General features: G+C 35.2%; 1 protein-coding gene across 4 annotated transcripts in view; it reads right to left on the reverse strand.

The window, feature by feature from the left end:
- ORC5 (origin recognition complex subunit 5) overlaps positions 1–12,373 on the reverse strand; it is a 68,476-nt gene that overhangs the window by 18,378 nt on the left and 37,725 nt on the right. Inside the window, exon 13 of one of the 4 annotated variants that reach the window (XM_028158593.2) lies at positions 1,807–2,305. The exons of the other annotated variants lie outside the window; for them this stretch is intronic. Coding sequence (XP_028014394.1) covers positions 2,258–2,305 — 48 coding nt within the window. The 3' untranslated portion in view covers positions 1,807–2,257. Of the gene's footprint in view, positions 1–1,806; positions 2,306–12,373 lie in introns of those variants that run through there. 4 annotated transcript variants of the gene reach the window in all.

Here is a 12,373-nt window from a genome sequence, read left to right on the forward strand (position 1 = left end):
ATGACATTTAAAAAGTGGAAAAGTAAAGGAATCTAAATGGAAATAAGGTTATCATACTTTACTGGAAGTGCTAAAATATTGATACCACTTATAAAACTAAACATGCAATTGCCATATTACCCTTGAGCATTTATCCCAAAGAAGTGCATGTTCACACAAAAATCTGTACATGAATCTTCACAGTAGCTTTATTTGTAATAGCCAAAAAACTGGAAAGATCCCAGATGTCCTTCAATGGGTGAATGGTTAAACAAACTATGCTACGTTCATATTATGAATACTTACTCAGCAATAAAAAATAATAAACTATTAGCATACACAATAATTTGGATGAATCTCAAGGACTTATTACACTGAGAAAACGTCAACCTCAAATTTTACTTAATATATAATTCTATTTATATGAATTTTGGAAATGACAAAATTTTAAAGGTGGTGATTAATGGCTGCCAGGGATTGAGGGAAGGGGCAGGAGGAAAGTAGGTATGGTTTTCAAAGAAGGGGTCCTTGAGATGATGGCACTGGTCTGTATCATGACCGGTGGAAAATATACAAACTTACACATGGACTAAAATTTCACATACCAAATACGCACAAACATATATACAAATGAATACATGTAAAAGTGGGAAATTTGAATAAGATCTATGGATTGTATAAACACCGATTTCCTGGTTGTGATATTGTACTACAGTTTTGCAAGATGTTACCATTGGGGAAAACTGAGTAAAGGGCACATAGTAAGAGATAGCCCATATTATTTCTTAAAATTGCATATGAATTTACAACGACCCCCAAAAATGTTTAATTAAAAAAAAATACACAAGAAAAAATTTGTAACTATATATGGTTATGGATGTTAACTAGACTTACAGAAATGATCATTTCACAATATAAAAAATATGGAATCGTTATGTTACACACTTGAAACTAACAATGCTATGTCAATTATACCTCAATAAAAACATAAATTGATAAAATAAACAGCACTTTCAGAAAGACCTTATAAACTGCCAGAATAAATTTTATCTCAAAATGTTGAAGTACCTATAAAGTTACAAAAATCTACTTGTAGAAATAAAAACATTTTTTACCCTTATTTACAGGAATTTTAAAGGAAGTACTTGATAAAATAGTACTTAAACCAGGCAAATTAGGTAACTATTATTAGAGAATTAATTATTTCATATTGATATGCTACTGGGGTGATATGGGTTTTTAAAAGTTTACAGATTTTCTTATTGAAAAATCAGACGATTACTTCTGACTTATGGTTCAGCTACAAGAGGGATTTGTAGCTGCTGGTTTCTTGTTGAGTCCAAAAGGTTGCTACAAACATGTGCCTTATACAGCTTATTACCTCTCTAGAAGAGGATAGAATTATAGCAAAACTATTATATAAATACTAGAGGTCCAGTGCACGAAATTCATGCACAGATGGGGTCCCTAGGCCTGGCCAGTGATCAGGGCTGATCTGGGCCATTCGGCTGCCAGCTGGGGCCTTCCTGCCAGCTGCGGGCTGCTGGCCGGGGCCTGCTGGCCGGGGCAGGAATCGGGAGGTTGGCAGGCCGTGGGAGGTTGTCTGTTGGAGTGCACTGACCACCAGGGGGCAGCTCCTGTGTTGAGTGTCTGCCCCGTGGTGGTCAGTGCACGTCATAGCGACTGGTTGTTCTGGTCATTCTGGTCGTTCCAGCGTCCCGGTCTAAGTGTTTTACATTTTCCCAAATTCTACTTTTTATTTTTAAATGGTGAAAGTTTTATTTTTGTTTATGGGCTATAGGAACAAACTGTACTCATTTATTAAAAACTAAAATGTTCCAATGTAAAAATTATTACAAAATAAAATTCAGAGCTAGCCTACAAGGACTGAAAATCAATGCTTCATTTTACAGATGAGAAAACACACATCATAAAAGAATGAATGACATTATCAGTCCCTAGTCAGTCACCCCAAATAAATAGGTTGAGGCACACTTAAACAGATGCTTCAAAATTATTTAATCCAAAAGTCTCAATAAAAAATATAGCACATTCACCACGTTAGAAGTCTACAAGAAAACATTTTGCATTTGTAACAACAAATTTTAAATTAAAGACTTAACCTTTAGTATGTTTAACATATTAAAAAATCTTTAGCCAAAATAATGCCTCATTTTGGGTGGTGATGAGTATCAAAGGTGGTCTGCCAAGACAATTAACTCTTGGAATAAAGACTTTAGTCAGTGCTTTTATCTTTTCTTCTACTGCCCTTCAAAATTCAGGAGGATGACACATGTAATCTGGTATTCACTCCTTCCCTCAGGATCTAGCAGAGGATATGGACAAAATTTGAGAGAGTAAAGAGCTATGGGAACAAGTTAATATCAGTGATATAGAGATATGTTACATTAGTGGTATAGAGATTGGAACTTATTATTGAATCCAGGCTCTATAGAGCAGATACAGGCGTTGATAGATCTCTATATGCTAGTAGGCATGTTAGTTGACCCTAGAACATGGGCTTGAATTGCACAGGTCCGCTTATATGCAAATCCTTTTCAGTAAATACGTACAATACTATACATGTATTTTCTCTTCCTTATGATTTTCTAAACATTTTCTTTTCTCTAGCTTACTTTCTTGTAATTTTAAAGTAAGAGAACCCTGCTAGCGGTTCTCAACTGTGGGTCGCGACCCACAGGTTGAGAACCGCTGCTATAGAGCCTAAGACCATTGGAAAACAGATATTTACATTACAATTCATAACAGTAGCAAAAATACAGTTATGAAGTAGCAACGAAAATAATTTTATGGTTGGGGGTCACCACAACATGAGGAACTGTATTAAAGGGTCGCGGCATTAGAAAGGTTGAGAACCACTGGACTAAAGAAAGCTTTATGGAAGAAGTGAGTAAAATGACAATTCTGGAAGCATTCCACATTAAAAGGGTGTATCATGAATATGCTGGAGGTAAGAAATTCAGCAGCACAGAAGACAGAGAAAAAAAATTAAATAAAATGGCAGCAAAAAGGATAAAGAAGTATCACAATATAGGCAAATGTCCTGCCCAGGGACAATCCTATGAACAAAATCATCAGATGTGATGAGTTTGATGTCACCAAAGTAAAATATTAATGTGGAATTTATTAACCTAAAGATTAACTTCATAAATCAGGTTATATATTATACATAAAATTACTGTTTTTAAGGTTTAACTTTCAAGAGATAAATAATTCGAGGTGGGGAGCAAAGGCATGATTTTTTAAAAATCTGAAATTAGACAACACTGAAAATGGTCTCCCAATGCAAAACTTCTTATTCATTTGTAGATTAAAGGTCATCTGCAAAAAAATCCATGACAATAAATCACACGAAATGTATTAATAAATAAACTGAGGATAAACATTAACAATTTAAAAAGCAAAAACACTGCTTTAGGTCATTCCTAAAACACTGGAATAATTTTAATTATTTAAATAAATGTAAGACTTTGTGGAAAAATTACTACTGCCCTTCTTGGTTTCTGTTACCTATGAAGATATAATCTTTTGCCAATAATTTTCAGATTTTGGGGGCATATATACTCTTTTTCTCAGCTGCTTTCTTGTCTACTGTGCCAAGTTCAAATTCAAATGAAAGAAACTCAAATGAAAAAAAAAGTAGCCTAGAGTGTAGATTTTCTTTTTCAAAGTCTGGATTTAGAGTCTGTGCTAGGAAAATCCGAATGAAGTTTTTTGTGCTTTTTAAAAGCTGTACTAAAAGTCAGTGACTTCACCTCTAACGTGTAGTTATGCTTTCACTGGCGTTTTCCCTCAAAATAGAAATTCTAGTTTTTAGTTCTTGGTTTGAAAATAAACTCCACAAAATCTGAAGCATCTTATCAAGAGAATGGTATTTCCCTAGCTTTCAACATTAGCAGCATATTGACACTAACTAAAAGATTTCATTTTACTTGAACTTAAAATAATCAATCTAATTCAAAGCCAAAGTATTTTCCCCTGACTAGCTCCTAAGGCATGACTGATGCATTCACAAAGAAAAAATGAAAACCTCCTTGTACATAGAATATTTTTTAATTTACCTCTTAAATGGGGTTGGGCAATATTTGCTTAATCTTTGTTCTGTGTACTATTATGTTCTTTGTTCTCATCCATGTGGGGGATGAGCTGATTATTTATGTCCTAACAATAGGAGTTCATGTACCATGGTGAGGATTTTTTTCCCTTAATCTGAGAGGCAGTCACTAACAAGCTTCAGCTGGAAGTGCTTAATGTTAAAACAGTGTGAACCTGTTCCCAGGCTAATACACTACGTTCTTTCTGCCAACAAAAGAAAATCAATTTACAACTGTAATTAATTTTTAACATGCTCATTATTTTTATACTTTCATAGGCTGGTATAAATGTTAACTGATTCATGAAACAGCCTATCCTGCTTGCCCTGGAGGAGCTTTACAATCTGAAACATATAAAATTATTTAAATAAAAAAGCTTAACATGTGATATGTCAGTGTATGAGGTTCACACCCAAAAAGCACTACATTTGATCTGATTTCAGGCGATGTGATAGTTCATGAGCATGTGGCATATAACAAGCAAGTTCAACGGGCATTTTTACACACACAAGGAGCTCCTGAGTGCAGCAATGGAAGAGACAGGCAAATACCGTCAAAGCTATTCAACTTAAAATCATCACCTCTAGAAATTTCTATTTCCCAAAAAAAGGCAGGAAGTGGATTGGTAAGTCTTTAAATATGCTCAGATGGACAAAAAGTGAAATGTGTATTTATATACAGAGGACCTAAAATAGCTCCTCTCCTCTCTGGAACCTTTTGTACACAAATGACTGCAAACCTCTATCTAGTATCCAGATAGGCCATAACTGCATAGGTAGGGGAATAGAAATTCATTGAGTGAGTGAATCCCATGTTCAAGGCACTGTGCCTGAGTCACAAAAATGAATGGACAAGGTTTTTGCCCTCAAAGAGTTCAAGGTATCGGGGAGACAAACACACAATAAAATGGTAATGACACAATATGAGAGCTATGCTGGTGAAATGTATAAATGCAAGTATCTGATTACAGAGAAGGGAATAACCAAGAGGAAGGGAAGCAAATGTGAATTAATTGAAAAATGACATTTGGGGTATAAACCATGAAGCATAAAAGAGAGCACAACAATGATAGAGAAACAACACATGTTAACGATACAAAAGTAAAATTGGTGTGCTTTTAGGGAACAGCTTATTGTGAATGGTGCACAGGGTGAATGAAGGAAGTGGTAGAAAATGGGGCCAGTTTGTAAAGAACCTCACAAGAAATGTTATGGAATGTAGACTTGCTTTTGTAGTTAATGTAATTCATTTAAAAAGTATAAGCAGAAAATGAGACCAACTTTTAAAAAATGATTTATACTGATAACTGTATGGAAGATGAATTCGGGAATTGTCTGTTGACAGAAAAACCAGTTAAGGATGCGACAAGCATGTCAAACTCAGCCAATAGGCCGCATGCCTCGTTTAAATAAACAAAGCAGCCCTCACTGGTTTGACTCAGTGGATAGAGCATCAGCCTGCAGACTGAAGGGTCCCTGGGTTTGATTCCAGTCAAGGGTGCATGCCTGGGTTGCAGGCTCGACCTCCAGTGGTGGGTGTGCAAGAGGCAGCCGATCTATGATTCTCTCTCATCATTGATGTTTTTATCTTTCTTTCCCCTCTCCCTCTCTGGAATCAATAAAAATATATTAAAATAAATAAACGAAACATGCAGCCCTCCGGCTGTGAGTTTGACATGCTTGGCCTAAGATATAATGAAGCTATGAATTTAAGGCAGTGGCAGTGGGGGTGGAAAGAAATAAGTTCAAGAGACATTTGTACTTACGAGGAAAAAAAGATTGGATTTGTTGACCAACTAAATGGAGTAAAAACAAAAGAAAAGGTTGAGATAATTTCTCCACTTAACTAAAAAATTAGAAACCAGATACTTTGTTTAATCTTTATTATTTAAAGTACTAGAGGCCCAGTGCATGAATTCGTGCATGGGTGAGGTTCGGCTGGTGGGGAGGTGGAGGAGGGGAGGGGGTGTGGGAGGTTGGCCGGCCGGCCCCGTCCCCTGGTGGAACTCATAGGCAAACTCCCAGTCAAGGAGATAATTTGCATATTAGCCTTTTATTATATAGGATTACAGAAGTCTCCTTTTTTCTAGTGTCTACCATTGTACATGCCACAAAGTATGTGCTTATTAAAGAATGAGTAATAAATGAATTAGTTTTGAAATCTGAAAAAAAAAGGAAAAGGTTTAGGGAATAATTTGGTTTGGGATATATTTTAGTATGTGATGGATATGACATATTCAAGTATTACTGTTAAGTTGGCAATTTGGGTCCAGAGCTAGACACAGGCTAGAATGAAGAATTCAAAAGATATTAGCATACACACAGTATTTGAAGCAAGGGAATTAGATAAGGCAGTTCCAGATAAGCCAAGTTCGCTTTCTTATTCCTAACTACATGGACATGATTACTTCCTATTCTAAGAATTCAGCTCTCTACCATCGGAGTACCCAAGGTGAGGGAGCAATCCAGTTCCATTGTGACACTGGGGCTGAGGACCCTAATTTCTCATCTAGGGGAAATGACAAGGGCTTTTCTGCAATACCAGCTTCTGAAATGTCTATGTATAAGCAGGTGAGGCCAATCTCCTCCAAAGAACTCCAATTAGTTGTGAGCTGACAAGAAATCAAGACAATTTTTCATTGGAAACCATTCCCTTAGGCATCAGCATTTGTTTTAATAATCACACCTCCATAACGCAGATTTTTCTAAATCATTTATCATCCTAACTCGTTTTATTAAAACTCCTTTTCTAGTCATAATGCTATATCTAAGGTGTGCATTTGCCTATTTGCTATATATTGACAGTATATATTTTCCTAAATAGGCACAGGCAAGCATATTCACACAAACTTTTTGTGTAGTTTTCAGCAAAACATCTGCCAAGTCAAATAAAATGTACTGGTGTCAAATACATTTCCTCAAAAATGTTAGTAAGAGGTATACATTTGGTATATTTATTAGAAGCAATAGTAACTTTAAGAAAGATAGTTATAAAATATTGCCTACAAAAATAAGATATCAGCCCTAACCGGTTTGGCTCAGTGGATAGAGCATTGGCCTGTGGACTGAAGGGTCCCAGGTTTGATTGTGATTAAGGGCATATACCTCAGTTGCGGGCACATCCCCAGTAGGGTGTGTGCAGGAGGCAGCTGATCTTGTTTCTCTCTCATTGATGTTTCTAGCTCTCTGTCCCTCTCCTTTCCTCTGTAAAAAATCAATAAAATATATTTTTTTAAAAATAAGGTATCAGTGTACTATTTATTCAAAAGTCAAAAGCCTAATTTATGCATTCTTCTAGGGTTCAATAAAAATGCCTATTGCTAGGCTGATAAGATGCACAAAAGCAAAGTGGTAAAACTGAAGAAACTTAACACCACCAGAATTAGGGAAGGTAAGAGAAGAGTAGGGGTAAACACTATTCTTTTTAAAAATGAAAACAAGAAGGACAACTTTTTACCCTTATCGTAAGCAACTATTATTATTATCTTTGGTAATGATTAATATTAATATCCTTTACAACAAAAGTGCAATTAGGGAAAAATTATAGATCAACTTTACTCTTCTGAAATACGAAGCATCCCAAAACATTGTTTAAAAAATCTCCTGAAACAGGCACCTGCTGCATAGTGATATGATAGCAAAATAGTAATGCATCCACACCAGGGACAGTAGGAGGTTTGAGAATCTAATTTACTGCCCCAAAGGAGACTGAGCATCATGGCTCTTCACTCCTAGAAAAGGGCTGCCTCTGTTAAAAAGCACCCTTGCTAACCTAATTGTCAGCGAAGTAGGTATTAAGTAAAGCTTCCTTATCATCTTTGGAATGGAATGCCTCACAGTCTCAGTTGTGGTTAGGAAAAAACATGGTAAGATTATTAGAAAATGTTAGCATTCAAGATATTTTCTGTGATTTACATAATTTACTTTAATAGCATCAAGTATTAAAGTTGGATATTATAGACACACTGGAATGCTGGCACAAGCCTAATAAAGCATAAAGAAATTGAAAAAGAAGAAATAGCTTGTCACATTTTCTAATATTCTAGTATCCAAGAAATTTATTTTTAGGAAAACTGTCCCATTTGTTCACCAACTTTAATATCTATAAAGATAATCCTCATAGTCAAATCACTGTATATGAATATATTATAGCTAGATTTTAGGATGTTACACAATTTGTGTTTATGACATTGAAATTCATATGCATTGGGTAGTATTTCATCATCAACTATGATTTCTGATGCTATGTAACTAGCATTTGATAAATATTATTACTTTATTATAAACATAGAGGCCCGGTGCATGAATTCGGGGTCCCTCGGCCTGGCCAGCGATTGAGGCCAATGTGGGGGAGTAGGGGGGGCATCATCGTCATAGCAACCGACCGACCAGTCATTCGGTCGCTAAGGCTTTTATACATATAGATATAAATCAATCATAATATTATGCATTATAATAATTTTTAAGGCAAAGAGGTTTTATAATTATAAATGAAATCTATAAAATCAGTTACTTGGTTAAAGTGCTTTTGGTTAAAATCAAAAGTAGTTGAAATATTGTGTATGAAAGAGTGCTATAATGAATATAACATTTAATCATAAAGTATTTGAAATATAGTAAAACCTCAATATAATGGACTAATTTGGGCAAGGAGGTGGGTATCTGTTAAAGCCAAAAGTTATATAATAGATATTCCTAATGCGTACAGTAAAATATTGACAAATCAGTTGGTTTTCACTTAGATACATTTGTGTAATTAAAATTATGTTTGGATGAAAAATTTCATTTTACAGAAAAGTTTTCTATATGTGTTACTGTTATTTTTAATTTATACTGAATAGATCTAGTAAATGCATGCATTCACAGTCACCTCAAGTAAACAAATGCACACAGCTGGGGTGTGGCTTAGCACACCTGGGTACATCGACAGCACACATTAAAACTGATGTAGAAAGTCACACCACTTGACAACAGAACCAATTACCGCAGGTGATGTGGCAGGAACACTTGCTAATTATTTGCTGAACACTGTTCATGAGTGGTGACTCTTGGATTTAAATATGTAGACTAGAGTTGTAGATATGTAACATTTATTTATATTGGTGAAATTACTACAATGCTTTTCCAACATATGGCCTATTCACTAAAATTTGTTCAAGATAAAAAATAACCTGTTAATTATAAGCAAATCTTAGATAAAACCATTTTAAAATTAAGAGGGTGTCAATTTTCACATAGGACATACAGACCAGAAATTTTATCCATTAAATCTGAAGTCTGTTAAATCAAGGTCTGCAAAATCTAGGGCTTACTGTATAGTCATGTAACTATGTAAAAGTCACTTAGTTTATAACAGGCCATACACAATATACTACTTATTTGTCCATAACTTAAGTTCTTAATTAAGATACCAACAAACATAGCTAACTAGCTATAATTAAATATAATGAATAATTAGCATAATTTAGCTATGACATAGGTGTCAAAGAATCATGCTCCATCCACAACACTAAGTTCAAGACATGTCAGAAGGAAACACTCAACAAAAAGGTTATTTTACTCAGAGGAAGACACTTAACTACCTATATTATCAATAACAGAACTACCAATGAGAAAAATCCTACTTATATTTATTCACTTTAAGTGTTAGCTTTCACTTAAGTATTCAAAACAGTTCCTTCAGCATATATGTCCTCCCAGGAAATACACACATGCACTACTAACAACTCTAGTACAAGCTAGAACCTCTCAACCACCCCAATACAAATGAAGGGCAGTGGAAGCCACAGACTATAAGGTCCTTGAGGGAGGAACTGCATTCTCCTCACTTTTGTACAGATAGTCCTCGGGTTACGTTGGACTTGGCATACGTCGTTTCATGGTTACGTAGCCACCTACCATGGTCATGACTGCAAAACTGTAGTAAATTGCATAAGGCTAAATTCTCTTACAAGTCTAAGAAAATTTAAAACCGTATTTCAATTTAATAAATATGAGCATTTTTCTAATGTAAAATGTTAAATGTACTAATATTCTTTTACTCATTTTGAGACTAAAGTTAATGAGTAGAATCTTATTCAAAATGTAATAAAGAACACTGAAATTCAGAAGAATACCAACTACATACTATTACTAATACTGTTGTTAATTTATTATTCTCAATTCCAATTTTAATAACTTTAAAGATTCCTTAAACTACTATTTTTATAACTTTATAACAGAATAGATTTAAATGAAATGCAATGGAAATAAACTTTAGCTTCAAGAGAATTTTGAACATATATAAAACATCTGATTAAACTGTTATGTGAAAAATCCTATATAATAAAAGGGTAATATGCAAATTGACCCTAACAGTGGAGCAACCGGTAGCTATGAATGACACACCACTGACCACCAGGGGGTGGACTCTCAACACAGGAGCTGCCCCCTGGTGGTCAGTGCACTCCCACAGGGGGAGCTCCACTCAGCCATGGGCCGGGCTGATGGCTGCAAGTGCAGCAGCGGAGATGGCGGGAGCCTCTCCCACCTCCTGGGCAGCATTAAGGATGTCCAACTGACAGCAGTCACACATCCCCCAAAGGCTTCCCGGCTGCCAGGGGGATGTCTGACTGCCAGCTTAGGCCTGATCCCCTGGGGAGTGGGCCTAAGCTGGCAGGTGGACATTCCACAAGGGGTCCTGGATTGTGAGAGAGCGCAGGCCAGGCTGAAGGACCCTCTGACCCCCAAGTGCACGAATTTTCATGCACTGGGCTTCTAGTTATAAATAATTATGTAACTGGTAAATCAAGCTATACAATAGCATATCACTAAAAAATAAAGCCTTAAAACAGGTGATATAAAGTAAATAAATAAAAAAAAGAATCATTGCATATAAACACATTACAGCCAGTAAGAAGAAATTTACTTCCACATGGAAAATACTCAAGTAACATAATACCTTACCAATTTTATTTATTTATTCGTGAAAAATATTTAATGGTATACATGTATAGCACGCACATGTATACCATTAAATATCTCCAGATAATTTTTATTATATTCAAATAAACCAATGTGTTAAATTAACAAACAGCTTTCTCTAAATATCAATAACAGTATTAACAGGTTCTTAGTTTATCTTAAAGCTGTAATGTAACAATATTGCCATCTAGTGTTCATATCAAGTAAGTACTTCACACTTTTGTTTTTCACTTAAAAAATTGTATGTGCATAGGTTAAATACAAATTGTCATTCCTATTGACAAGAGTAGTTTTCATGGATGCATAAAAGGAGAGAAAAACAGAAAAGGTCACAGGGAGACAATGGAAAGAAAAAGAAAAGGCATATGGGAGAATTACCCTTCCTATGGATATGATTTCTGTCACATTTTGTTCTTCCACACAGTATATATGTAACCTGATTGTCTCAGATACTTTAGGGTCAGATGCATCATCCATTTGTAGCCCCCCCCACCCTTTGTATCACAAATGGAAATAAAGCAAGATCAAGTCCTAAGTGATTTAACATCAAATGAACACAAATTCATTTAAGCCATGTTTTAAATAAACAAAATTTATCATTTTGATTACTGCTAATGAGAAGATGAATAAAAAACTGTTTTAAGTTTATGGTTGAAAAAAATTTCATAGTTGTTAAGGTGGAAACAATTTAACTTAGTTAAAAAATAAAGATGCATTTGGGCTACACTGTTTCTTAATTAAGCAGTGTTGAAAACAAAGATAGGTGACACTGTTCATCTCTAATCAAAGCCTGTTGCTGGAAAAATCTTCTTCAAGTCTAGATGCTACCAGTGATTTGCTATGTGGCCTTGGGCAGATCTCTTAGGCATTCTGAGCTTCAGTTCCTTTTTGTTCAAGATTAACTTAGTATGTGACAAGACTATAAAATGTAAAATGCCCACCAATGTAAGGTACCAAAAAGCAAGGTAAGATGGATGATGGTGGAAGTAGTACTACTTACTAGATTGTAACAATGACTGCTACCACTACCACAATATAATCCACTTTCAACTAAACCAGTGTGTAGGTCACAAAGATGTTGTGGGTTTTCCTAGTCCTCTCCCTTTGGTCATATTACCTGCCCATCATAAATTTCTAGTCTACTAAACTCTATCCACTGGAAATAAGGTGTCAGCTAATTTTATCTATTATTTTTTCCTTTTTATTTACCCATTTTCTCATTTCTGTACAATAAAAATGGAAAAACCCTACTCATTCTCTATAACCCAGCTCCATTTTTCACCTTTTCTATGAAGTCATCTTCCTATATTCATGCCC

This window comes from Eptesicus fuscus, chromosome 14 (genome assembly GCF_027574615.1).
Source record: "Eptesicus fuscus isolate TK198812 chromosome 14, DD_ASM_mEF_20220401, whole genome shotgun sequence".
Classification (NCBI taxonomy): domain Eukaryota; kingdom Metazoa; phylum Chordata; class Mammalia; order Chiroptera; family Vespertilionidae; genus Eptesicus; species Eptesicus fuscus.